The following is a 27,672-nucleotide window of genomic DNA, read 5'->3' on the forward strand; positions in this document are numbered from 1 at the left end:
CAAAATTTTCATTTTAGGTTTTGTAGCATTAGCACTGTGATAATCTGTGTTTATTTGTCTTGTCGTGTAACCATGTCTTCACGATATGAATGCACTTTGAGCCCTGAGCTGTTGGAGAAAGCTGTTACAGAACTCAATGAACCTAGGGACAACGCGGAAAGGTTGAAAGCAATTGATGAGTTGAAGGCCGGATACAAAGAAGACAAATATGGGCCTCTGTTGAGCACAGATGATAAATTTTTACTTCGCTTTCTGCGAGCAAAAAAATTCAATCAGAAAAAGGCGCTCACTGCTCTCCAGAACTACCAGGACACGAGGAAAAATTTCAAAGAGGTTTTCGACAAAGTAAACAATCCAATATTACTGAAGGAAATATGGAGTTCTGGAATTTTTGTTGCCATAGAAGGAGCCGGGCTTGATGGCTCCACTGTAATTTTGGAGCGTGCTGGCCTCATTACAAAGGGCATGGATGTCTATGCTTTAACTGCATATGGGGTCACAATCATGGAAAAAATGCTTGAAAATGAGCAGAACCAGATTTGCGGAGTGCAGACGGCTGAAAACCTGGAAAATTTCAACATCAGCATCATTACTAAAGTTTCACCGATTGCTTTGGCAAGAATGAATACCATATGGCAAGATTCGATGCCCGTCCGGTTTAAGGCCATGCATATTTTCAATGAGGGCAGAGTTATGGATATCATTATGGCAATTATGAAACCATTTCTAAAGGAAAAACTTCTGAAACGAATTCACATGAATGGAAGCGATTTCTCCAAGCTTAAGGATTTTATGGATATGTCGAAGCTGCCTCCATGTTTTGGAGGTACGGGCCCAGATATTGAAACAATTATTAAGGATTGGAATGAGAGCATGTCTGCAGTGTGGTCTGAAGACACTTACTTGTAGACTGGTTACTGTGCAAATGTTAGAATGCGTCATTGCACTCGGCAATCCCAGAAATATTTGTTTTTGTCATGTTTGGTTGCGCTAACTCCCCTTTTGTATCCATCTCTCACAGGGTGCATAATGTGTGGACAATACTTCTATTCAGTGTGCAAGTTAGGGTAATCAATTTTTTTCTTACTATCATAGTGTGTGCTTCACAAAATTACTTAAACATACGTTTATGATAGATTTAATCTCAGAAAGAAAATAGTTTATTCAGATCCAAGCCATGTTTATCAGTTATGTTGTCTGTTGACAGAGGTAGACTAATAAGTCATACCAGATGTTGTGATATGTGGTTGCATGATTCACTGCATTGTTTATAGCAGAGTACTGGTTTTATATAATCATCAACAGCCATTTTGTAAACCTCTTGTTCTGTATCATCCGCATGCTTTGTTTATTTTTTCTGTGCTGAATGCAATTTGTTGCTTTTGTCACCATGTTAATTTCATTGTGAGGTTCCAGTTTATTGAGGATTATCTATGCTTAAGGATGACTTACTGTTTTGTTATTGATTATATATGCAGCTTTTAAACATTTGTAATTTGTTGTGTTTCACTGTTCATCCAATCACCTTAATATGTAAAGTTAATCTTTTTGTGTTGATTTTTGCACAGTTTGCAGAAAATAGTATTTGACACAAATGAATGAAAATGCCTTTAAATAATGACAACCCAAGCATCAACACAGTCACTGCTCCACAAAGAAATAAGTCGAAGTACTGCTTGGGTATTTTTCTGCTACTTCTTGTTGATTGTATATGGGTTGCATCTTCCGAAGCAACAGAGGTTGGCAAAATTTTATACTCCTACTTGGTGTCAGGGATAACTTACTGGCTAACATTATCAAATTTTTTCTTTATATAGTTAACCATAGGCTTTAGTGTGCCCCGTTGTAAAAGTAATTTACCATGACTGACCAAAATTCATTTGTTTGTCAGTTGTGCTTTTTTAAAGCCTTTTTTTACAAATTTGCCTTCTTTTGTAAAAGTCACTTAGAAAGTTATTGTGTTAATATAATACCAAATCATATCTGCACACAAAACTTTACATGGAAGCAAATACATAAAAACCTCAAGATAAAAAGTTAAATCCATCCTGTTTTTAAACAGCTACATTTTGTTGCAGTATTTATTCAAGGACATTCACTACAACAAGCCCTACATGAGCACTTACATCAAAACTTCCATGTTCAGTATTTACCTTCTTGGCTTTATTATATTTCCATCATGGAGAAGACAATGTATTCGATGTGCGTGTGACGATTACCCCGGACAATACCAGCTGGTAAGAACGCTTGTGTACCAACTAGAGCAGGTTGCAATACTAAATGTTAATAGAATATCTTCGCCGGCACATAGTCAATTGAACTACCAACTTGGTTGCAAAAATTACGATGGGTCACCTATTCAGAATTATATATTTGCATTCTTACAGGTCCAGGCATTTGCATACTTCATGCTTATTTGCTATTATTAAGTGTTAAGTGACACAACAGATGTATATACTGATGATAATTTATGTTGAATCTAATTTTGTTACTGACCTTAAGTAACTTAAATTTGATATTCAAGGAACCACAACTGAAAAATGAAACAACATTTAAAAAAGTAGCAACATTTTAACCTAAATGCTCACAAAAACACAAAAAGTATTCATCTTGGCTAAACAAGGGGTTTTTGCCATAAAAATGGAAATATGTATGTTTATACATTGTGAATAATAAACTCTAAAATAAACATGTGAAATTATCAGATCGGTGAAACTGACACAGAGGACACAGATGAAGGCGGGGACTTCCAACTAAAAGATTCATTGGTATAAAAACTGTTTTATTTTGAATGTCAAATAATTCTTATCCTTAGTTCCAATTCCTACTTAATTCTAAACATGTAATGTTTGGTTTACGTTTAGGGTGAATCGATGTACGTTCCCGCAAATCTTCCATCAGCTTCGGAAATCGAAAGTGGGAGCGATTCGGAACGGAAAAAATCAATAGGAAATAAAGTTAAATTTAGCAACTTGATGGAGGTGAAGCAACTGGAAGGTTTGTTACAATTTTTAAAAAATCAATATTTTTCTCTTTAAAAAAACTTATTTGTATTTTTTCTCTTTAAAAAAACTTAAAAATTTAAAAACTTATTTGAATTTTTCTTTGACAAACAAATATATGCATTTATGTACTTTCTTGCACAGGCACTGCCTTCTAGGACAATGCTCCATCCGTTTTGTATAGATCATGTTCTTTTATCTAATTGTAGCCACCCTGTATTTAGACACAGAAGCTGACATAATTGCACGGATGAACTACAAAGCTGCAGTACGGGCTAAAATCATGAATAAGGCCAAAAAAGGTGACTTGACAGTTCAGCAAGTTGTCAGAATCAGTTTCATGTTCGCTCTTGTGGTGAGTTTCAAATTTTGCAACATTAAAATATTTACATTTTATGAATATAACTTATGGTTTTATAACGTTTTATCATGTAAAACAAACACTGTATTACTGATGTTAGTTTGCTTTTTTTTTTGTTGAATTATAAACGGTTAAAAAAGTAACCACAACTTTTGCAAAGGTAAAATGAATCTTACTCCACTCATATGGGCATTGTTTACAATAAAACCTTACTATTTGACCTATGTTTGGTAACTTAAAATAGTGCTTTGTATTCTTTGCGTTTAGTGTTTTTGGTAGAAACCATAATAATGGCCTGTAACAAAGAAAAACAAAAGAAAAAAGATTATGCAGTCACCACAGCTACACTGATAAGACCGAAAAGGTTGAAACTGTATGCACTTCAAAAAAAAAAATATTTTTCATTGCTTACACACCATATTGCTTTGACAATATGGAAACTTATGCAGCAATGTTTCTATTTTAGTTTTTTCTTGGCAATATCGCCTACCAGGAAGCTCTCAGTGTTACTGACATGGCGGTGGTGAACATTATGTCGTCCATGTCTGGGATTTTTACTCTGATACTTGCTGCTATGTTTCCGGCAAGACCGGCAGACCATTTTTCACTGACCAAGTTTTTAGCTGTGTTGATATAGTAAGTTGTCAGCCAGTTTGTTTAAAAAAGTATTAATTGTAAAAATCATATTTTTGTGTCAAAATTAAAAATATTAAAACATCTCAAGTTAAATTTATTTTTGCAAAATTAGATTTTATTTTTTTAAATATGGTTTAATTACAAAACACCAAGATCACCAATGACACATTTTTTGCACAATCGAATTTCATACAAGCTCTACTGCTCTGCTAGTTTTACATTAAACAGCCAAATTACCAACTAAGTAAATGTTTTTCCTATTTTAGTGTTGGGGGTTTAGTGATGGTTTCCTTGGGAACTGGAGATAAAGTTGGCGACCACTTTGTGATGTCGAACCATTTGTTAGCTGGGATATTATGGGCATTGTTGGGTGCTTTCTGTTATGCAGTGTACCTCGTATTTCTTCAAAAATCAGTTGGAGCTGAAGGGAAGTTGGATGTACCCATGTTTTTCGGTAAGTTATTGTTCTTTAATTCCGGCCGTTCTAACCTGAATATATTTTCCATGTCCAAATGTCGGCATTTTTTTGTCTGAACACATTGTAAAATATTGAAATAATGTTGCAATTTGAGATTCAAAGAATAAGTAAAAATTATACAAAATTTTGTGATCGGAATTAGACAAAATCATTTTGACATAGATTAAAAATTGGACAAGCAATCAAACGATTTTTTTTTCACCACAAAATTAACGTAGACACATTTTACTAGACACATCAACTCTGTTCCCACAGTAGACACATTTACTGACGTGTCACCTTTGACGTCTTAAAAAAATTTCTGTGTTATTCAGGTTTTGTCGGACTATTTTGTTTTTCACTGTTGTGGGTTGGCATGGCGATTCTTCACTATCTTCACATCGAAACTTTTCAACTCCCAAATAAAACAGAAATTATTTTTCTCGTTGTTAATGGATTTGTCGGCACTGTACTATCAGAACTTTTCTGGCTCTGGTAAGCTTTATACTGGAATTAAACACAACCCAAAGTTGAGCTTATAAAATATTGTGGTTTTATTTAACACAAATTTAATATTTGATTAAAAAAAATTACAGTGAAAACATATGACAAGAACATAAAAATTAATTAAGTTGATTTGCTTGAAGTTATGTGTGGGTTTCCTTTGTATTTCCACAGGGGTTGTCTCTTCACTTCTTCCTTGATAGGTACGATGTCATTGAGTCTCACTATACCTCTGAGCATACTTGTGGAGATTATCGTTAAGAAGGTGGGTAGTAGACTTAACTGCATGCTCTGTGTCTATTTACCTTCATATTTTGCTCTGAACAAAGTATGAGAGATAAGATGATTGTTTCCATAGAGGGTTTAAAACATTTCAGAATATTTCCAGAATTTACCTGTGAAAACAAACAGCTATAGATTGAAGCCAGTTAGATTCAGGCACTTGTCTTATCTTTTTTTAAGAATTATTTTTTTTTCTTTTGCAGAAACACTTTTCGTGGTTGTTTTACGCTGGAGTCGCCCCAGTATTTTTGTCGTTTATTTTTGTGGCGTATCTGTCGGATAAATCACGAGGGGACCCAATTCTGGATTGTTTGCGAAGATGTTGTCGATGTTGTTCCCGCAGAGCGTGAGTGTGAGTTCTTCATCCACACAAGTTACTCCGCAATTAAAATTTTTTAATTTCATTACTGCCTAAATATGATAGATAGAAAATGAAACTTGCCTTCATAATCTGCCGCTGTATTTTCCAGTAATTAACAATCCATGTAATGAACAGGGGAACAGACCTGAATCATTTACAACTTTTATTGGCAGAATAATCTTCATAATTGGCTGAATAATGATGTTGAGCATTTCATTGGCAAAAACAAATAATTTTCCATGCATTTTATTCCAATGTAATAATTCTATGCCATGCATGTGCATCAAATCAGTTTAATTTTTCACACAAAGTCGTGACACACATGAACAATAAATGTGGTGCCTGAAATGGCACTGATAAAATCACAAAGATTTAATTTATTTTCTTGTTTTAATTTTAGGAAAAAAAGAGCTTTGTCCGAGCAAGAGATTCCACTTACTGAGCTCAGTTATGAAGCCACGTAATATGCAATTATCACACAAATACAAATCAACGAAGCACATTTAAATAAAACATTTGTGTTGTCTGATTTTCTTGTTGTACTTTTATTGTCCACTGACTTCCTAAATTGCTTTTGTGTAACTCTTGTTATTGGTGCTTAATATTGCAATATGTTATTTTATTATGTTTTATCGAAAATCAAGAAGTACATGTGGTCTGAGCATGCTATATGATGTGTTCTGTTATCGAGCCAACCTGTTATTAAAGGTCAATGAATCCTATCAAGACATAATTTGCGGAGTTGGTCTGTGGAGCTCTTGGGGGAAAAAAACCTGTACGACATTCTGCATAACTTGGGTCAATTTATCTGGAAATGAGGTCACAAGTTTTCTTGAAAACCGAATTTCTGTTTAGTGTTGATGGTGCATTCCGTTTTGGAAGCCACAAATATTGACTGTTTGAAAATGTTGGGGGTAATTTTTATGTTAAAATGATTTTTTATTGTTGAACCATTTCTTGCAGTCAAAATAGAAATAATTCTATAAATTTTCCCAAACATACCATAAAGTATGTCCTCAGACAAAACTGCTCAGAAGAACTTCAAGATTTCAACCACTTTTATTGCAAAAAATAAATTCACTTGTTTTAAAACGTAAGACGTCACATGCAAATTTCAAAATAGAAACTTTTTTCCACAAAATGGAACATAACGTATGTAGCAGCGTGTTATCAGACGTGCAATAAAATAATTGGGTGCTTTGCATACTGATGTATAACACAGTGTGGTTTAGCACCAGAGAGAGTGTGAACAAAAGACAGCAGTTTGTAAAAGGTTAATCCTTATAAATTATCATTTTCAACCAAATTGCACTTTTTTTGCTTCAACAGCAAAAAACAAAAATTCCTGTAAGTGAAGCAGACTGTCTTCAATGTTATTTGTTCTTTTTGACGTAAAAAAATAATTCTGATCACTTGAAATGTTTGCAACTGCAAAAAGTAGCATTGCTAATCCCCCAATCTAAACACTAACAAGTCATTGAAGAGATTCCCAGAGGTGTCCATTCCACCAAATGTTAGACATACAGGCACAGTGCTAACAACTTTGTCCTCTGATATTGTCACCGACTCCAAGCGATCTCCTGCATCATTTATCTGGTCGCTAGTGGACGGCAACCAATCGTCGAGCGCGACAATCCGAGGTCCTGAACTTGAAGGTCCACCGTTAGTTGTGGCTTTTGTATCTTCTTGGGTAGAAGAGGAATTCAGGCTTTCTGCTGTTACTTGTTCTCGTGGCTGTTAATTATGTAAAGGTAAATTCATTTGGTGAGAAATAAGTCATCATTATTAAACAGCTACATAGTTGAGGAGTTTGTATTAAAGGTTCCACTTTGAATAGAATGGGGAATTGTTGCTTTATAATTTAAGCTGAAATTTATGCTTATTATGTCCAAATCATGCAAAATACATAAATAATATTAACATTATCACTTGTGCTACCAACCGTTTTCTGAATTAATGGAAGTTGTGTCACGATCATGGAGTGGTCAAGTCTTGGGGCAGGGGGTGCACAATCAAACTTAATCCTCGTCCATGTCACAGATTCTGCACGATAATATATTTGTAGCTATAAATTCATGCGAAGACACCAATATTAAGTGTGTACCTGTGTCGAGCTGGTACATGTCATCTAATGCACCTTCCAGTGACAAACCCCCGAAGACGTAAATTTGATCTTGATATGAAACAGCTGAATGTGCAGCGCGAGCACTCGGCACATCACCATTACCTTGGAGTTTTAGACATCTGTAATGAACCATTTTTAACAAAGGCAGAACTTTATTAAAAACTCATGGTTTTGTGTGAAATATGTGGTAATTTCATGGTACATTAAAATTTTCAACATTTAAGTCATTTTTCTACACTTGAAAAACCAGTTGTTTACATATTTCTACTCGACCTTGAAATATTAAACGCACCAATGTTCGACCTTTGCCAGTTAATGTGATAAATATTTGTAGCATCACTAAGTGTATCTTACGTGTGATGTTTCACATTAATCTTGTGAAGATCTTTATGGAAGGTTGGGCCGGACATTCCGCCGTGTATGTACAAGTAGTCACCGTTCATCACCATGGCATGACCGTGTCTCGCACTTGGGAGTTTCCCTAAACATAACATTTGGAATAAAAAACGAATAAAAAACGCAACTCTAACATGGGTGCGTAAAACTTGTTAATTTGCAGTTAAAAAAATACAAAACTTGGCAGTTAATTACACGGAATAGAAAAGCCAAAGCTAATATGCTAAAATTATAAGCAAACGTCCAAACACAGCTCAGCTTATCATCAGTGCAGTGAAGTAACTGACTAAGTTTAACTCTTCACAGAGACATCAATATTAACAATAGTTTATATGTGGATAGTAGACCGGAACATGCACAAATTTGGTTTTGCGAATAAAAATGTAATAACCTGCGCCCACCGTGTAACTTGGGTTGTTCCCAGGACTTCTTCTCTGCATTGAATACATGGAGGGTGAGATCAGGGACAGGGTTTGAACCCTGGTGACCCCCGCTCCAAACATACAAACAATTGCCACTAGAAGCAGCAGAGTGCAGCGTTCTCGAGCTGGGGCACTGGCCTCTACATTCAACAGTTTCCACATGTCCGGTGTCTACCAAAATTTAAATAGTTTGGTCTTGGAATATTGTATATACCCATTCTGTGGACTGCCAAGGTTAAAAACAAATGTTGAAAAGAGTGTTTTTCACAAAATCAAAGCAACCCTAACACATGGTAGCCTTACATAGGGCAGGTCATATCTGGCATGTAACTGATTTAAAAATGTCATGCATGGTGAATTTGGTCTACAATGTATTTTGCTTTAGATCCGATGTTTTTTAAACATCACCACTTAAATATTGTGGGTAGTGAACAACCAATACGGCATGGATATTGGTTTGTACGACCCTGTCCTAACACATTTTTTGTACCTCGGTTCATGGCTTGTACAGAATTGAGGTTGTTGTTTTTCGTCGCCCCACCAAACATGTAGATGTTTGTTTGGTCACAGGTAGGAATAAAGGCACAGTGTTCATATCTTGCGTCGTATTTGCTGTGGGATATCCTGCTCCAAGATTGCCCCAAAAAGTTGAACCTGTAACAAAACTTGCTTTTTAACACACAAATATTTGTTGATTTTTCAAACATTTCTTTGGCATTGAAGTTCTTGCAATGGAAATACCCATCATCAAGCTCGTGTATATTCAGTTTAAAATTATCTTTGGTCAGATATTGTTTTGCAACAGTGCAGTTGCCATATATCAATAACTATTGTAGCTCCTTTTACCGATAAAGGTCACTGTATGCAGTAGATGGATCTGCGCCGCCAATCACATACAACTTGTAGTCGTCCGTTGCAACACAAGCCTGTCCTACCCGGCAACATGGAGGGTGTGGAGCAGATAACACATACCACAGTTTGCTGTTGGGTGCATCCCCACTTTCAAGAATGGGATGCAACTCCATTCTAATGACTACGAGCACCTAAAAAAAATTTACGCAATCATCATGACAAGTTACACATAATATTTTGCTTTCAAGAAGTTATGATAATGCACAACTGTGTTGAATTGTAATCGTCAAACAATGAAAGAAAGTTAAAACAGAGGTTTGACATAAAAACAAAGCAGCATGTTTGACTGAAAGAAGCAGCCATTTGGCAGATTGATATGTTTGAAAATTTCCTACATACACAATTATACACAAAGAACACAACAAAAAGAGCTGCATTTGTAATGAAACAAAAATTCTGATATCAGTTTATTACTGTCTTTGAGCAGCATTTTTAATGCACATAAAAACCCATTTGCCAGTTTGTGCAGGATTTTGGCATTCATCACATTGCAGGAACTTCAGCAATCGATTCGTCCTGGACTTGTTGTATTACAGTAATATTGTCCCCCTTTAACATAATACGTCCAAGAGGTTTCCTTGCATTTCGTTTTAAGTGAACTTCCTCGGCGTCGTCAAGGACCAGGTTCATATATTCGTCGAAACCAACAATGTGACCCTCGATACGCAGATTTACTTGTTCATAAACCCATATGGAGACACGAGACCTGTTTTGGAGATAGCGGAAAATCAGGTTGATCGGCTGGACCATCACCTTTTGAACTTTTTGCTTGTAAGCCATTTTGTTTTGGCGTTTATTTGGGCTATTACAATCTGTTTTGTCAGATAATACAGGGTATTCTGCAGAAAACACATACAGTTATTTACTTAACTATGTTAACAATATTTTATATGCAAACTTGTAAGCATTTTAAAATAATGCTATTCTAGACGAATCAAGCAAAAACATATTTATAAAAACAAGAAAATAAACTATTTAATTATCTAACGTAAAATGTTAAAATCAAACGAAAAAAATTCCTCATCCCGTTGCTCAGGGAAAAATTATCCAAAGCGGTGGTTTCCTACACCAAAGTTTTAGATGCAAAAGTTAACAACAGAAGAATGACCTTGACAAATATTTTACAAAATTATTATGCAAAAGAACCTTACGAACAAATAAGTGATTATCAATGTCAAATTTGTGAACACTAATTCAAAATTTAGTCAATTGAGTTACAACCTACTCAAATAGTACGGATAAGCGATTGCGCCAAATAGAAGAGAGTGCTTTTGCACGTGGTAATTTTTTTTCATGAAAGGGAAAATCTAAACCGCAAAAGAAATTTTCTTGCCGCAAATTAGATTTTTAAAGGCTTTTACACACAACTTTTTTGAAAAAAAATGTGTTTGTTATTGCCGCTGCCAGATATAATGTTAAATTATCTTTAAAGCTCTTCTGTGTTTTACAACTCTATAATCGTTTCGTCCTGAGTTAATCGTTGAATTGTTTTAGTGTTTTTTGCTGTGTCTCCATTAAAGGCGTGTATATTTGTAGGGAACATTCATCTTAAAATAACCACATTTTGTGATTACAAAACAGAAGCGAGCCTGTGTAGTTTTTGTACCGATTTTTCGTTCAACCATAACATTTTCCTTCACGATTGTATAAAAAACGCTTATGAATACGCGTACAAATGGCGCGCTGTTTCACTCTTTACATGTACAGACACAAATCGCACAACCAGATGGGAAAAGATGATTGTTTGCGTTAAACAAACGGCTTTCAGCGCATTTATTTCCGTGTACCGACGCGACGCATCATATTGTATCCCAAAGCTTTACGCGCAAATCTTTCCAACCAGTGTAAAATGTAACTCGATACCTTGATGTATTTTCCTGTCTGAGACATTGTTGTGGCATCATGTCGTTCTATTGTGGAGAGGAATGTAAATCGATGCAAGATGGCTCGGTGTACATAAGGGCAGTAAACGTAGTGCTGTTACAGTGTTATGTAGGCTTACTGCTGTAAAACAAAGCTCCAAAATCCTATACTAAATTACGAGGCCACCACACGATATTGAACATGAATAAAGAAGCAAAAATCGAACGATATACGAAGTTCGAAACGGAATAAAACGACATGGTCGTCGATAAACCGATTAACGCGTCGAATTGGGCGTCGAGGAAAATGTTAAATGTAAAGACGTGGATGAACAAGAAAAAAAAATAGAAATAAAATGCCTGGACAAACTCAATAATGCGACGGGTTATGTCTTGAGCACATCATGTGAAATGTTAAAGAACGGCTTCGTTTTCTGCGATTCTCTTTTGATAATTACTCCCCTTCACACATCGTTCATGGATTGTTGCGTGGATTCAATCTTCCTAAAGGGACACGATTTGAAACCAAACACGTGCACGGCATGACCGCGCATATCGATATATCTCGTATATTTAAAGACCCATTGTGGGATGCTCAACGTAAAAATAACACCGAATTTACGATTGCGACGTCACAAAGGCACAATATCTCATGTAACAATCGGCGCGTTCGACAATGCGGTCCCGGTCGACGTCACAATGCGAGGAGGGCATCACACCAGCCTTTCATTGCCTCGTGCGACTGTGAGGAGGTCGCTGCTTTCGCATTTACGCGAGGACAGCGAGGGTGAAGGAGTCTGTAAAAAAAGGTTAGTCCCACTCCAAGCTGGATTCCAAGTGTTCTCTAATTGACTTTGGGGTCTAAAAACGGCACTGACAGCAGACGGGAAGGACAGAGCAAAGCTACAATGGCCGACAACAGGAAAAGTTCTGCCGGCCACAAGTCAGCAAACCAACTGGAACCGACGCGAGCTATGCGCAAAGTGCAGGAACTGCATGACTGCATGAACATGCCGATCGCCAAGTTGCCAGCGGTGCTGACGTATCTTCGGTGGTTGGACAAGATGGAATCATGGAACGCGCGCCATCCGACCACAATTAACGAGGCTTCGGCGAGACTTCGAGACACCGAGCAGTTGTACTCGTGGGGGAGCGAATTCCGTAACCCCATAGTTTTGCCGAAGATAAAAAAGCAACCAAATGCTGAGAAATACCGAAGCGCTCAAGTAAAACGTAGCGTGTTTGAGGAAGAAACTAAACGACCCGCGAAGGCAAAAACAAGCGTGCCAGGTAGAAAACGAGCCATTGGGAAACCGACAGCTTTCTACGTTCACGCAATGAACGGGTTTAAATATTGGCCGCAGGAACTCTACCAACCCCCAGTGCCAGCCACAAAGTACAGCTTCGGTGAGCGTTTCAATCCTGGCAGAGCTGGCGTCATTAATGACCGAATCTACGCCCGACCCCGGGCTAACAAGCATTACTGGACGGAATTTCAGTTGCACCAGAACCCGATTGGATCTGGGAATGCTGTAACTGGGAGTGTCCTTAAAAACTAAGCGCTTAATATGTTGTATGTTATGGTGTTATTGCTGCGTGTTGCACAAAGTTGTTGTGAAATCGACAGTGTTTTTCAATCAGTGTTAAAAGTATCTGTGCTTTTCTCACTACTTTTGCGGTTTCCTGCGATCACTTAAACACAAATAAATTGTTTTTTGTCCTTGAATGAAACTTCTTTTAAATATTTTACACCTAGTTGAAAATTCAACGGGCCGCCGTTTATGGCAACGTCACCACTATAGTGGAAAAATATGGGTCTTGTTGAAAACCTTCTCCTGAGCCACAGTCACTAGCTGCACTGATTATGAGGCCTTACACAGGTTAAAAATAGTGTACACTGTCTGTAGCTCTCTTAATTATCATTCACTTTTCCTTGTCTCGAACGCACGAATTCTCGCCACTCCACTCAGCCAATCAATGTAAATTCCTCGGGCGCCCAAATTGTACAAACACTTCTGTAACCTTGGAACTGACTGTTAGCGGGTGATGCTGATTTGGAAACTTTTGTCGAGCAGAGCTGTCTTTGTTGGTGCAAGGTGAGTGAAGTGTTTGTACGATTATGTAAAATTGTTGTTAGATTATAAGGTTTAGTTTGTTAAAATGTAATTTAATGATATCCGATTTGCGTAGAGTTCATCGCTTATTTTGACATTGCAGAAACATACCACGATCTCTACACACCCCCGTACAAGACTTGTCCACAGTAGAACTGTCCACTTTTATCAACATCCACATGTTAGTTAAACAACCAGAGTCTGTCGTGCGTCAACCGGGATGGCGGAATCGTTTAGGCCTAAACTCTATACTAACTTGCGGCGTCAGCGGCTTTCTTTTGCCATCGAATCCCGATGGAAGGGTTTCGTCGGGCGAAAGAAGGTCCAAGTCTCCATCAGTGCTACTATTCAGATACATTCGCCTAGGGATAGAACTACAGTAGCACTTAAATAAGGTTAGGTGAGGTAACGTAGGCTACTTGGGATTCGCGCGCCACGTAGGGACTTTGTATTTACAATGTTTTATAGCTAAGGGTGGCGCGTTGTCAATTGGCTGTAGAATAAATGTAGGTTTAGAACCACGTTTGTCACGGCCTCCACCGCACTTGCGCGGCCGCGGTGCAGGCGGGCTCAGTACGGACACCTGCTACTCCGACGGCATTTTATGTCGAAGGGGCCGGCATAGCATTGCTCCCGAACGGCCCGCGAGCCAGCCCGTAGGGCGCAATTAGTAGGTTGCGCTTTTTCCCTAAGCTCTGCGCATAAATTTGGGGTGTGGTGACCCTGGGCAAGGGGCAGTGACTCGGTGGTGTCGAGTTATACGCTTTTAACGTTGCTGCCCCTTTTAAATCATTCTTTGCGCCTGTGTTAACTGTAACATTAGGGATTTGTGTGGATTTGGGGTTTGACCAGATTTTTCCATCCGATGTTTGTCACCCAGATGGCAACTTTCTTCCGTAAGAAGAGATTGTGATTTGGATTTCAAGCATTGAGATGCAGTAACTCCTGTAATGTACAAGTGTTGAAATTAATGACATTTGTGTAATTTACACTTCGGTGTATTTACACGAATAACTTCCCTCTTTTTGCTGGTCATTTCCTTTTTATATTTGTTGACTTTAGGTTTAAGTAACGGTGTTATCGGTTCCGCAATCCTGGTTGACTCGGCCTCCCTTCATTAATGAGGATTGTTCCTCGTCGAGCTTTGCTTATTATGTTGGGGTGGTTGAAAAACACGACAGATTCACTTTCTACTTTATATATAGGCTAAGGCTGTTGTGAGGTCTGCATTGAGCTCAGGTAGTTGAGGCAAGAATTAAAACTTGTACGTTGTCTGGGCAGTGATGATGGCGGTTCCAGGTTTTTGTGTGTATTTTGCTTGACGTGGTTTTACGCCGAAGGAGATGAACTACCAATCGGAGATCGATACGTATACGATACACTTCATCACAAGATATTTGATATCGTTTACTTTTGCTTCCCAGTAAAAGTTCAAATTTATTTTCTATCCTTTTTCTTCCAATGTTAGTTAGACAAGTTCTCGGGGGGTGTTGTGCCTTTTACATCAGTCGGTCAGTTGTGAGATTGATTGTGAACCGCCATCGTCAGTTTTTATCAGGAATATACGATCAGTTCAAACACAGAAGGTCATAAAAGTCAAATATTTCCTTTTCGTCCATTCTGAAAAAAGTAAGTTTTCTGCCTTATCGTAAGTTCAATTAGAACTAAATTGTTGGTTTCGTTGCAGAAAATTCCATTGGGATCAGTTTTGATTTTGATGCAAATATTCCTATTCGTTTACTCCACTTTCAACCTTCCAGACCCAACGATTCACTGCAGGTTGCAATATTAAGTTTTTTTGTTTCCAATCGTAATTCGATCAATCAATTGCACCTCTGTTTTTCAGGTGAATTAGTTTCAATGTTTTGTTTTGCAGGTGATCAATTTAATTTAATTTTTTTGTTTTGCAGCTGATTTAATTTAATTTTTTTGCTTTGCAGGTAAATCAACTTTATTTTTGTTTTGCAGGCGAATCAATTTTATTTTTGTTTAGCAGGTGGATTAATATTATTTTTTTTATGCAGGCAAATCAATTTTATTTTTGTTTTACAGTTGACCAATTGTATTTAAGTTTTGTAGATGAATTAATATTATTTTTTTTGTGCAGGCAAATCAATTTTATTTTTGTTTTACAGTTGACCAATTGTATTTAAGTTTTTTAGATGAATTAATATTATTTTTGTTATGCAGGTGATTTAATTTTATTTTTGTTTTGCAGGTGATTTAATTCTATTTTTTTGCTTTGCAGGTGATTCAATTTTATTTTTTTTGCAGTTGACCAATTGTATTTTTGTTTTGCAGGTGAATTAATTTTATTTTTGTTTTGCAGGTGAATTAATTTTTTGTTTTGTTTTGCAGGCGAATTAATTTTATTTTTGTTTTGCAGGTGATTTAATTTTATTTTTGTTTTGCAGGTGAATTAATTTTATTTTTGTTTTGCAGGTGATTTAATTGTATTTTTGTTTTGCAGGTGAATTAATTTTATTTTTGTTTTGCAGGTGATTTAATTGTATTTTTGTTTTGCAGGCGAATTAATTGTATTTTTGTTTTGCAGGCGAATTAATTTTATTTTTGCTTTGCAGGTGATTCAATTTTATTTTTTTTGCAGTTGACCAATTGTATTTTTGTTTTGCAGGTGAATTAATTTTATTTTTGTTTTGCAGGTGAATTAATTTTTTGTTTTGTTTTGCAGGTGATTTAATTCTATTTTTTTGCTTTGCAGGTGATTCAATTTTATTTTTTTTGCAGTTGACCAATTGTATTTTTGTTTTGCAGGTGAATTAATATTATTTTTGTTTTGCAGGTGAATTAATATTATTTTTGTTTTGCAGGTGAATTAATATTATTTTTGTTTCTCGCAGGTGAATTAATATTATTTTTGTTTCTCGCAGGTGAATTAATTTTATTTTTGTTTTGCAGGTGATTTAATACTATTTTTTTGCTTTGCAGGTGATTCAATTTTATTTTTTTTGCAGTTGACCAATTGTATTTTTGTTTTGCAAGTGAATTAATTTTATTTTTGTTTTGCAGGTGAATTAATTTTATTTTTGTTTTGCAGGTGATTTAATTCTATTTTTTTGCTTTGCAGGTGATTCAATTTTATTTTTTTTGCAGTTGACCAATTGTATTTTTGTTTTGCAAGTGAATTAATTTTATTTTTGTTTTGCAGGTGAATTAATATTATTTTTGTTTTGCAGTTGAATTAATATTATTTTTGTTTCTCGCAGGTGAATTAATTTTATTTTTGTTTTGCAGGTGATTTAATTCTATTTTTTTGCTTTGCAGGTGATTCAATTTTATTTTTTTTGCAGTTGACCAATTGTATTTTTGTTTTGCAAGTGAATTAATTTTATTTTTGTTTTGCAGGTGAATTAATATTATTTTTGTTTTGCAGGCAAATCAATATTATTTTTGTTTTGCAGGCAAATCAATATTATTTTTTTATGCAGGCATATCAATTTTATTTTTGTTTTACAGTTGACCAATTGTATTTTTGTTTTGCAGGCGAATCAATTTTATTTTTGTTTTGCAGGCGAATCAATTTTATTTTTGTTTTACAGGCGAATCAATTTTATTTTTGTTTTGCAGGTGAATTAATTTAATTTTTTTAGGTGATATATTTGTGTTTCTTTTTAGCGCTTCCCACATGGCGGTTGTACGATGTTTCAAACGATCCAATCTCAACGTAGTGTTGTAATGTGAAAGATGTCATGCAATAAAAACCATTCAAAAGTCTTTGTTTTCCATTTTTTCACATACAGCGCGAGGTTTTACAGAATCCCGACTGAATTTGCCGGGTGTTTTTGGTTGTTTTGAATTAACAAAGCAAGCTAGTATACTCGAACAGACGTTTTTAAATACAAATATGTTCACCATCAATGATATCGCTGAGCGACTGATTGCATTCACCTGGGCTTAATATGTCTGCAGTATCTTCGCTGTGGCTTTTTTATTAAAAATAGTCAGCTTCAAGTTGTTCACACTTAGGATTTGTTAAAGTTTCTGTTGTTAACTGGTTATTGTGGTTATTCTGGCATGAATTTTGTTATAGTTTTGGGCATGACAACGCAAAATTATCCCAGTTGTAAACCAGTTCAAGGTCGAAGCAATGAAAGTATTATGGCAACAAGGTAAGTTAGTATGGCTTCAGGCAGATTCCGTTGGTTTATTCTTCGTGTCTGTTTTCAAAAACGCTGCTTATGCGTAAATTATTCGAACAAAACTTTATCGTTACTTTGTTGTAAGGGATGAGGAAGAAAAAGGATGTAGACCTGTTAAAATCCTCTTACTGTTTTTCTGCTGCCCTGTGAAGTTTCATACAAAACCCAAAAATCAAACGATATTCTGTTTTAATTTTACGACTTGAACGAAACGACAAAAAAGTCGACAACGATTTCGCATAGAAAAAATTCTTAAGATCGAAAAATCTCGCGTTCTAGGGAGAAAAAAACGAAACACAGATAAACCTTCTTCACTCGCTACAATGTGTAAACTACAAAGTATATAAAAATCTATCTGCTGTTTTTAAGGCACTGCATCAGCACACATGACATTAATTATATGAGGAAAGTGGAGTCAATAATATGATTTCTGTGGGATGCATGAGGTTGAGTATTTGACTTTTGGCTGAAACGAGTTATTTGTAAATTGTTGATTTGCATGAAACCGGAAATTGTAAAATTAACAAATAAAAAAAAACAGAAAAAAGCGTTGCATTGAAGAAATTGAAAAACCGTTTCAGAAAAAAAAGCGCTTGCAATCTCGCATTCAAACGCACAACAAATAGAAACGATTTTGCCAAAAACGCCACAAGCGTCAAGACATGGAATGCAGAAAATGACCCTGATAATGTTCCACATAAACTTGCTATGGCTTCAAGTCAACAAGTGTTAAACGACACTGGGCGGTTGGAGGTGACAGTTTTTATTGGGGTGGGGCTGCCCTCAGAGCTGGATTATCCGTCTGCGGTTCTGGAGTTTCGTCTAAACTTGTGACATGCGGTTGAAGGCGCGCCTCAATTTTCTCGTAAACAACGTTGACTTTGGCATCACAATTTAAGTCGAAACCAGATCGCGTTTCGTAAAGGAATTGTGGTCGATTAGATGAAAGTTTGATAACAAGATCGAAAGACAAAACAACGCTCGATTTTGAAAAGAAATAGCAAGATATACTTACTTTGTGTTGTGGTAAAGAGAAAAACATAAAATAAAATAAAACGTTTCGACGAAAAATAAACATGGTTCCAGGATGTAATCGTTTTGCCGGCCACTAAAACTCTTCTTGACACGATTTGTATCTTTTCAACAATTCACTGAAATTGTTTTAGGTAAGAGGCATTTTATATTGGTGAACACTAAGGCTAATTGTGATTTGTTTGCGTGATTCCTGTTACATATTCCAGCGCCTCAGATATTCCCTTTCACTTTCTCTGACTTGCTTCTCCGAATTTCCCAACACAACGTTGTCATGACGCCGAATGTCCGTTTTCCGTCCACGCTTCGCTGTGATTGGCCACCCCGTTCCGCTTGGGTGAGTGAGGCGATGATGTACCCGACGAACCGGATCCGGGAGGTCGGTCATGCGTGTGACCGTTAGCGACCTGCAACGGATGGATGGATTTCGTAAAGTTGCCTTGCGTGTCTTCCACGTAAGACTTTTTTTTACATAATGCCTTATCTCAGTTACGGTGATTTTAAAATAATAAACGTACTTTATTCAAAGACCTTTTCAACGCAACGATATGAAAGGTTAAGATAGAAACTTACCAAGTTGTGTTGGGTTTGGTCGTCCGTAATTAGTTTAGCGCACAATAAGAATTACACAAAAACTCAAATTAATGCAATTGACAACTTACCGGTTGTCCTTCAACGTCGACCCTCCGGTGACGTTTCCATCGAGCACGAATCACAAACACCCACGTGAGCGCCAACACGGTTACCACGGCAACCACGAGGGCGGGAACGAGGACGGCAATAACGATCGTCCGCCATTTTTCTCGCATGTGGCGCCCGGTAGTGGTGATGACTTTGGTTTCGCCGGGGAATGCCGAAGGTTTCGGGGTCGAGGGATCTGAAACAAAAAGATTGTTTTGTCGAATTCGGATTTTTATAATTGTTCTGAAACTTACCCAGGCCATAAACGTCACAAATCTGATAAACGTTATTGATATAATATTGCCTGGACTTTACTTTAACTTTGTTGAAACGGTTTTGCATTTGCCACAAAAACAATAATAAATATGACAATGTAGTCTCAACGGGCTTCGTTTAGGTTGAGGTAAATCGTACGAGTAAAATGACGACCCAACTATATTCGAGTACTGCCACAGGCCTTTACCAACGTTTCATAAACGTGGATTTGTTGTTTGTAGAACCAATAACATTGTGGATTATATTCGAACGTATTATTTTGAAAGGCTTCGTTTTTTGAGAAACTGCCCGAGGCAAAGGGAATTTGCAAGAATGTTTACAACGATTAAAAAGATAAGAAAGAATTCCTTAATTTCAATACCTGTGGACCTGCTTCCACTTAAATTTCCAGCGGTCGACACTTCCTCTGATGACGTCACATTCTCAGATGACGTCAATTCCGGTGATGACGTTGAACCTGCCGTAGAAGTTGCATCTTTTCCCGTTGCCACAACCTGTGGATACTTCGTCGTAAGTTGCGTCTGACCAGTCGATGACGCAACTGGTGACGTCACAATGTTTGACGTAGGCGTGGTTGTGGTTTGTTGCGTAAAAGCTATGAACCAAAACGGGAGGGAGCTCGTTGCCTCTTCCGGTGCTGTGGTTTCGTTAGTCACATCCGGGTTACCAGGCCAGGATATATTCGTCCATCTTGATGGGACTTTCCCCTCGGGAAAAAGGGGAGGGTTATAAATCGAATCCCCGCTCGATTCCATTTCGGGTAGTGGGATGATGGCGTACGGGTTATAATTGCTGAAGTTGAGCGAGTTAAGATATTCAAGTCTGTTGAGTCCCTGATACCTGGGGTACTCGGTGTTATTGCTCGTTGCTTCTTCCGGGACATCTTGTAACGAAGGAAACCGAGATCCCGAGTCACCTGTGAAGAAATTTGCGGTCATTTTTTACTGCGTATAGAAAGGGCAAAGTTGGTGATAGAAAATCGTGTCAAGCTGTTGATAGTAGAATTGCTTCAATGTCCAAAAGGTGAACAATCTCTTCAACAGAAAATACACTTGGTTATTCGTAAACTATTGATACGTCTTACTAAAACATTAAAAAACATGGAATTTTTTGCTGGGTTTTACGTTAAATCGGCAAGACCACTAGTCCCCAAACTATGCGTCGTTTTTCTAAGTTTTCGTAGGCATGGAGTACAAATTTGTGATTGTGACGTCACTGTGCCGAGCAACACTTCCCCCAAATAAATTCACTTAAATTTCCTCATGCTCGAATTGCTTCGTTTGAAAAATATTGCGACAAATCTTTAATCGGTTTAATCTCAAGTGCGGAGATTCTTTATAAATGCATTTTACGCAAAAGCAATAGTTTGGAACAGATGGAGTTAAATTTATATTTGTCGAGTGTTGTCAAAAAAGCTGTTTGTTGGATACTTTTGAAGACAAAAAAAGTTTAGCAACGCTTTTTTGCTTGATAATTTTTAACTTTTTTGCTTCAACTTAGAATCTCTGTTAATGTCATGATAATCGTTCCTAAACCGCTCATGGACATTGGGACAAAAGGGTTTGGCTCCCTTGGCCCAAACAAATACCTCTTGCATGCGACCCACCTTCTCCGATCTCATATATATTCATATCATCATAGAGTTGCCTCTTCCGCCTGTGCCGGTAAAATATCCTCCTAGATTTCGAGTGATGGATTAACTTGAGTCCGTGGTGACGTAGGAGATTGACGTCACCGGAACGATGGTATACTGCCACCGGGTGGTGAGCGGGAACGCGGCGTGTGAGAATTGGCTCGTGTTTCACTTCTGTCGCTAAAAAAATAATTAAAAAGTTTGGGGTAAGTTCGCAAACAGGTTTGTGAAGCAATGTCGTTGCGAGGGACGGGCGGAAAAGGGCCGCGACCCCTCCTAAATTTTTATGTTTTAGATCCGTAATAGTTTGTATTTCTCCACAATGTACAAAAATGTGGCTTGGTGATTTGTCAGATAGTACGGTTTGTTGTTTACTGCTTTATATGCTTCAGACCACATAGTTAGTTTTACTAGCGCAAACACAACAAATATTTGCCCCCCACAAGAGTTTCGAGGGGTAATTGCTGCAAACCAGGGCAGAATCCATGACAACAAAGAAAACAACCATCACTCAAGTCAAAACAGTTTCTATTAACATTATTCGGACAAACTTGGATGTTTACCAAAATGGCGGCACACATCATATACTGCATGTATCAAAAAAACTTAAAAAATCTTCGAATTCAAACATTTTTCAACATTCCTAATTGTGTGCATCATATAAATATGTGCAGTAGATGGTGATTCAAAACAACGCATGCATGAAAAGATGACAAAATAACTTAACAACTTGTGCTGTTGATTTGGATGCTAAAATTTTTTGTATTTTTTAAACATTTTGAATTTTGATGGTTTTAAAACTAAAACGTCAACTGTAGCAATTATAAACTTCCCATTAAATTATAATCAAATATGCCCCGAGTAAAATTAGGGAATTTGCAACTATGATACAGCAAGGAAAAATGTCGGCAGAATCCTCGTGTACATGACAGACATAATCTCTTCATCAAGTTCGCCAGCTTTTAAACCTTGCCCTGGGATGGCTTCATGTGCGGTTACGTTGGTGAAGGTGAATTGATACCGGCTTGCTTTACACACAAGGGTTCCACTGTTGTGGACAATTTGGCTTTAACTAAAGGGACGTTAACATGAATAAATAGTCTTCTGTATGGGTTTTATCGATGAAAACGTACGTTGGAAAAATAAGGGACAATGTAAATGTGAATGTTTCAAAATGTGTTGTATTTTTCACGTTGCAAGTATTGTTTTCTCTATGCTAGCCAATATTTTGTTGCGCCATAATAACAGTTATGCGGTCACAGAATGGATACAAATACTAATATTGTTTTGTTGGGTCTTTGTTCAACAAAAACTTACTAGTAAATTCTGCCGTTTTTTATGCTTTCTTGCATAAATGGTTATATCACATTTCAGAGTTCATCAAACAAACATGAGTTTATCCACTTTCCATAAACCCACATTTGAATAAACACAATCATTACCTCAACAAGGCCCAGGCCTAACGACCCAGAGTCATTATTTTCACCTCCGTACACCTTCCGTATGTCTGGCCTGGAGGCACAACATGGCCAGATAACAGCACTTGGAACGTAAACACAGCAATTTTTTATGGGACGAATTCGTACGATTGTAATTTGGTGGTTCCAACATGTTCCATCTTTATGACTCAGAATTGGTGTGTTATTACACATGAATTACAGACAGAAGGAAGCTTTCGGTTTAACTTTAATATAAATGACGTCATTCCTTGTAATACTGTAAGCTTTATTTTTCGGGTCAGTCTTTGCCTTGGTGGCTATTTTTCTTCGGCAAGATTTTTCGTTGTGTATTTGTTTTACAATTTTATTTTTATCAGAACTGGCAATTTTTTTGTTTGCTGGTAGAAAAAGTTGATTTAAATTGCTTTGTATCATACAAGAAACACAATTGTGCCAACATCACCAACAACTCAGAAATCAATTTCAGTGTAAATTTACACGAACAATTTTAAAAGTTTGATTAACTAGAACTAGGCAATTTAATTGTTTTTGTTTTGCATAAAACTTCATTATGAAAAGATAACTTCAACCTATGCTAGTCAAATATTGGCAGTGGGAAAATCACCATCTTGCTTCATCATTGTAAACAAATAATTGTATGTATCGATTTTCCGGAAATTTACCGTGCCCATATGCGGTCGTTTAAATGCGCAGAATTAATATTTACGACAACACATGGATACAAAAAGTGATTCAAGACGATAACTACTCGCATAACTTGAGCGAAATCAAGATGACAGGCACAGGCTCATTTCGAACGCACTGCTGACAATGTGACGTAACAATACATTGCGTTTGTGGGAATTCCAGAAGTCGTTACGAACAAAATCATGCAAAACTCGGAGAGAGTCAACTTTTTATCGAAAATATTATAAATAAATGTGAATATTTTAAATTAAAAATTAGTAACAACACAAAGTTCTTGTGCACACAGGATCTGGCACAGTAAAATTTCTCCCCGGATTTCTCGCTGCAATCCCTACATCAGCACCTGAGCCACCAACAAAAATAAACAATTTTAAAACGTGGCTTGCCTGTTTGTTGACGTAATAAACGAACAAGGGTTCTGCACTATTTATAGAACAAAGTTAATTGACTTCTTCGGACTTAAATAAAGGCAAAGACAACGCACTGATGAAACGTTGCACCAAAATCCCTGTTTGCAACACAAGTGTTCAACAACGGACACAGGCTATGATGTAACCACTTTACTTTACTCAGTTCTTCGAGGCATGTTTTGAAAAACAGGAAAATCAAAAAGAACGAATTAATTCAGCAAGGTCATCGGTCAATAAATTTAAACCAAGGGACGGTTGTTGTCAAATAACATTTTTATTTTTGTTGATTGAACTTGTCTGTTGTGGTCGTAATAATTAACATGGGATAGACACGTGAACCAAGTACATTGAGAACCTTCGGGAGGAATCTACGTATCTATCTTAATATGCAACAAACTTTTCAGTCCACAAGGCCTCTAGGGTTACTTCACAAACAAACATGAATCAATGAAATCATAAGTGGAATCTTCAGAAAGCCTAATTGGTGATAATTAGTTTAATTATGAAGAAATTTCTTCCTTAGGAAGATATATCACAGCTGTGTCAAGTAACGCAAAACATTTCCTCACAACCCAAGTGGACATAAATTGCTTGAACTTCGGGATTAGTTTGGAAAATTTACAGGGTTTTTAAAGCTCGTCCTGTGCCGGAAAAAAACTCTGCTCAACCGAATACATTTTTTTTCGCTACTTTCTTACAAAATTCCAACACGAGTTCGCGATTTCCTGTCGATCACCCACAACAATTCGTAAGAAACGCTTGTCGGCCGCCTCCCCCCTCACAGCCTAAATCCAGGAAGTTAATTTAGGCTATCGCGCCTCGGCCAAGCCCAAATCAAAGTACACCCGGTAATTAAAGCCAGGTGGAATTCAGTTGAATAAAAAGGTTTGTCTCAATTCGGCGGTTGTAAACGAGACTAAAAGGCAAGTGATGAAGATTCCATAACTGCGTTGGTATTTCAGACATTTGGTAATTTTACGAAGACACAACTGTCTCATGTGTAAGTAATAGTGTTTTTTAAACAATGAAATGATGTTTTATAAAGAGCTGCAGAGATTGCCTCTGTTTCGACCTAATATCATTGCAGTATTGGTGTGACTTACAGCTAATTCTATTGCGTCGAAAACAGTTGCCCTGTTTGCCGCTCACATAAAATATAACTGGCTTAATTCCCCAATTAAAGCTGTAGCTCTCCAATATTACAGCTTTTTTTGCACATATAAAGCTCCAAATGTTATTGAAATATGTAATACTGCTGTTTCAATGTTGGACATCCAACTGAGTTCTGCAGATTTCTTTGAGGATTTTACACTTTATCAACTTTCAGAAACTCGTAAAAAAGTATTTACGTAAACCCACAATGTTTTGAACGACGATTTTCGTAGAACTATGATATTGTACAGACAACACAACTAGCACCCGAATCCATGGTGTGGCACTCGACAGACCGCCAACTTTGTTGACGTGTTTGCTTGTGAAAACGCGGTAGATTATATCGGAGGCAATTCGCCGTAAACATCCAACACACGTTGGCAATTTCCCAACTCATCCATCAAAAAATCAAACAACATTTTCGTTTTTCGTCAAAATGTCTGATTTTTAATACGGACACGTGATAAGGGTGACACAAAAAAAATAATATTGAACTGTCAAGTTTGCCTTGTTAACAAATTATCAGTATAAAAATATCTTATTTACTAACAACATTTTGAATCGAAAAAATAAAAAAACGTTTCTTATTTCTCAAGTTAAAGTTTGTGAACACATTGCCCTACAACTAGTAGGTACTCAACTTTACACAGAACAAAACCACGATATTTAATTCTTGTCTGTGGTTAATCTAGTTATTAGGATACACAAACACTACAGCTGCAACACTACCTGTGTGCTGTGGTTGGTGTTGGAAACAAACTGGAAAAAGTACGTCCATGTGCTGAGCTTATCGGAAGTAAAACGGAAGTAAATACACACGAAATTCGCAACTGTCAAAATTTTGCTTGACACAAAATTCACGAAATTCATTAAGTGGACAATAATATTAAACAGATAACTTATTACTTTACTTTTTTTGACAGCCTTTAATTTTAATTTTTACTTTTTTCTCACTTCCTATAGTTAAGATTAACTTCAAGCGTTTTTAACAAGTATCTTAAATCTACCTTTCTGTGGGAGAATCGTTTGTTCTACATTTTAACACTGATATTGAAAAAACTTTAAAAAACAACAAAAATTGCCTGAAATCGTTTATAACCAAAACTTGATAAGAACTTACCGTGTACAGTTGCAAGAAGGGTGACAAATATCAGTATATATACCCCCAGGGCGACAACTTTCTTTGTGCATCTTTTTATTCCTGTTATATAGTTGTGGGAAGTTTGGTTGCATGGGTATAACCGGTGTATGATGTTTCCAGACATTTTTATTGCATCATCAGCCAACAAATGCGCTAACTGTGGTAAAACCGGCTTAAAAGTCTTCCAAATTACCAAATAATTACAATGTCCATTTCTATGTGAAGTTCACTCTGTAAAAATCACAACAAAAGCTGCATTGACATAGTTGTTCTACTAAGAAAACTTCCAAACAATTACATCTGTATTATCTCATGAGGAAAATGTCCTTGATTTATCACCACAAAACAATTGTTCACTTTAATATTAATAAAATTATTATTATCTTGGGATACGATGCTAGGCACATAAATCATATTAAATATCTGAAAACACTCCAATAGCAGATGTAGCAAGCTGTAACAACTAACTTTGAATCAAACTATTCTTCGCAAAGGCAGAGCGAGCCACTTGCCTAATCTGTACTTTTTTACACTCTCAGTCCAGACAAAATGTCACGCATAATTTGCTTCTCTACTCCTTGGTAAATCTTTTTTGTGTTTCACCACCTGTGCTATTCTTGCTGCTATCATAGAAACAATGACAGCCATTAAAATTGCAATTAGAATCTGTCGTTTGTCTCGCGCAAATCCCTTATCATACGCAATAACTCCATTTGTCGCTGTCACAATGGGCCATTGTTCGCGAACACCTGAGTAACAATCGCAACTGTTTCGCCTTCATTCATCTGTCCTGTGCAGTCACAGCAACAGGAGGGCTGGCTGCAAAGTTCCAAGCTCTCTTACAAAGGAAAAAGGAACATTCTGGTTGTCGATGTAAGTGTACGCTGTGGCTCTCAACGTCGCCCGGAGGCAGAAACTGATCTTACGATTGACGATAAAGGCCGCACCCGAAAATATGGGCTTGGTTTCTGCTATCCTGTTGCTTGGCTTCGGGTAATAAGAGGTTATGGAAACCGCAATGTGCTTGCTTATGTTTGACTATCCCTAGATGCCCTCTGACCACTTGATCAAGTTGAATCTCAGATTACTAAACTCGGTGGACGATAGTCAAACCGTGTGGTATAACTACTAATAAAGGAAAAACAACTCATTACACAAGTCTGAAGTTTTCTTCGCTGACAAATTGCTTTTTCTACAATAGTTGTTTTATATTTTTGGGGCCTAAAGATAATAGAACTCAACGAATTCAACACCAATGTTTTGTGCATTTGTAAATCGATTAATAATTAAATCGATTATAAAAAAAGAATTCGTGAGTTGTATACAGATGACCACGATATCAACCAATTAGGTCTCATCATTGCAGCTGGTGACTGACGTTTTTTGGTTATTTTGCCAGGCAGTTTATTATTGGCTTATTTGCTCTACATTTGAAGAATTTCGCAAAACTTGCTCAGCAACAAGAATGCCTAATTTATCGTCTATTTTTACCCCTGAGAGCCTCACATTTACCAGCCCTGATTCATCCAATACCCCACGCATTGTGACGTATACAGTCTTTGTTACGTGGCTCATTTCTTAGAATTAAGGTTGCTGCGGATTTTAA

General features: G+C 36.8%; 5 protein-coding genes across 7 annotated transcripts; 3 read left to right on the top strand and 2 right to left on the bottom strand.

Moving 5' to 3' along the window:
- Positions 1-21: 21 nt before the first annotated feature.
- Positions 22-1,568, top strand: LOC145914295 (alpha-tocopherol transfer protein-like). The gene has a single exon (XM_083002103.1). It carries the CDS (start codon positions 73-75, stop codon positions 907-909), a length of 837 nt encoding a protein of 278 aa, XP_082858229.1. The 5' UTR covers positions 22-72; the 3' UTR covers positions 910-1,568.
- Positions 1,569-1,598: 30 nt separating this feature from the next.
- On the top strand, positions 1,599-6,575 carry LOC145914290 (solute carrier family 35 member F5-like). 3 transcript variants are annotated; one of them, XM_083002096.1, is made up of 11 exons: positions 1,599-1,739; positions 2,079-2,237; positions 2,706-2,768; positions 2,865-2,997; positions 3,227-3,357; positions 3,830-3,999; positions 4,266-4,453; positions 4,792-4,951; positions 5,135-5,225; positions 5,446-5,588; positions 6,004-6,575. In XM_083002096.1, exons 1-11 carry the CDS (start codon positions 1,599-1,601, stop codon positions 6,065-6,067), a joined length of 1,443 nt encoding a protein of 480 aa, XP_082858222.1. In that variant the 3' UTR covers positions 6,068-6,575. The 3 variants fall into 3 exon arrangements, with proteins under 3 accessions (XP_082858222.1, XP_082858223.1, XP_082858224.1); XM_083002097.1 differs by having other exon boundaries at positions 5,446-5,594; positions 6,004-6,147; XM_083002098.1 differs by having other exon boundaries at positions 5,446-5,598; positions 6,013-6,081.
- A 126-nt stretch (positions 6,576-6,701) lies between these two features.
- On the bottom strand, positions 6,702-10,293 carry LOC145914292 (uncharacterized). Its single transcript, XM_083002099.1, has 8 exons — positions 9,993-10,293; positions 9,393-9,589; positions 9,037-9,200; positions 8,526-8,717; positions 8,083-8,209; positions 7,708-7,847; positions 7,546-7,646; positions 6,702-7,337 (listed from the first exon to the last, which is right to left on the bottom strand). The coding sequence occupies exons 1-8, from the start codon at positions 10,236-10,238 to the stop codon at positions 7,050-7,052; spliced, it is 1,455 nt and encodes a 484-aa protein (XP_082858225.1). The 5' UTR covers positions 10,239-10,293; the 3' UTR covers positions 6,702-7,049.
- Positions 10,294-12,064: 1,771 nt separating this feature from the next.
- Positions 12,065-13,040, top strand: LOC145914133 (uncharacterized). The gene has a single exon (XM_083001913.1). The coding sequence runs from the start codon at positions 12,229-12,231 to the stop codon at positions 12,877-12,879; it is 651 nt and encodes a 216-aa protein (XP_082858039.1). The 5' UTR covers positions 12,065-12,228; the 3' UTR covers positions 12,880-13,040.
- A 4,827-nt stretch (positions 13,041-17,867) lies between these two features.
- Positions 17,868-26,290, bottom strand: LOC145914077 (uncharacterized). Its single transcript, XM_083001855.1, has 5 exons — positions 26,046-26,290; positions 21,190-21,396; positions 19,945-20,499; positions 19,289-19,503; positions 17,868-19,033 (listed from the first exon to the last, which is right to left on the bottom strand). Exons 1-5 carry the CDS (start codon positions 26,188-26,190, stop codon positions 18,899-18,901), a joined length of 1,257 nt encoding a protein of 418 aa, XP_082857981.1. The 5' UTR covers positions 26,191-26,290; the 3' UTR covers positions 17,868-18,898.
- Positions 26,291-27,672: the final 1,382 nt, after the last annotated feature.

The sequence above is a fragment of the Ascidia mentula genome, chromosome 9 (assembly GCF_947561715.1).
Source record: "Ascidia mentula chromosome 9, kaAscMent1.1, whole genome shotgun sequence".
Classification (NCBI taxonomy): Eukaryota; Metazoa; Chordata; class Ascidiacea; order Phlebobranchia; family Ascidiidae; genus Ascidia; species Ascidia mentula.

What these genes read in the sequence shown, in the direction of transcription:
- LOC145914295 (XM_083002103.1), top strand. Translation starts at nt 73, where the DNA reads ATGTCTTCACGATATGAATGCACTTTGAGCCCTGAGCTGTTGGAGAAA.
- LOC145914290 (XM_083002096.1), top strand. Translation starts at nt 1,599, where the DNA reads ATGAAAATGCCTTTAAATAATGACAACCCAAGCATCAACACAGTCACT. An exon ending in GGAGGTGAAGCAACTGGAAG is followed by an intron (nt 2,998 to 3,226) that starts GTTTGTTACAAT and finishes CCCTGTATTTAG; the next exon opens with ACACAGAAGCTGACATAATT. An exon ending in TTTTTAGCTGTGTTGATATA is followed by an intron (nt 4,000 to 4,265) that starts GTAAGTTGTCAG and finishes TTCCTATTTTAG; the next exon opens with TGTTGGGGGTTTAGTGATGG.
- LOC145914292 (XM_083002099.1), bottom strand. Translation starts at nt 10,238, where the DNA reads ATGGCTTACAAGCAAAAAGTTCAAAAGGTGATGGTCCAGCCGATCAAC. An exon ending in TGTACAAGCCATGAACCGAG is followed by an intron (nt 8,718 to 9,036) that starts GTACAAAAAATG and finishes AAATTTTGGTAG; the next exon opens with ACACCGGACATGTGGAAACT. An exon ending in CATGTACCAGCTCGACACAG is followed by an intron (nt 7,647 to 7,707) that starts GTACACACTTAA and finishes ATTATCGTGCAG; the next exon opens with AATCTGTGACATGGACGAGG.
- LOC145914133 (XM_083001913.1), top strand. Translation starts at nt 12,229, where the DNA reads ATGGCCGACAACAGGAAAAGTTCTGCCGGCCACAAGTCAGCAAACCAA.
- LOC145914077 (XM_083001855.1), bottom strand. Translation starts at nt 26,190, where the DNA reads ATGTCTGGAAACATCATACACCGGTTATACCCATGCAACCAAACTTCC. An exon ending in CCTTCTTGCAACTGTACACG is followed by an intron (nt 21,397 to 26,045) that starts GTAAGTTCTTAT and finishes TTATTTTTTTAG; the next exon opens with CGACAGAAGTGAAACACGAG. An exon ending in AAGTGGAAGCAGGTCCACAG is followed by an intron (nt 19,504 to 19,944) that starts GTATTGAAATTA and finishes TTTTTGTTTCAG; the next exon opens with ATCCCTCGACCCCGAAACCT.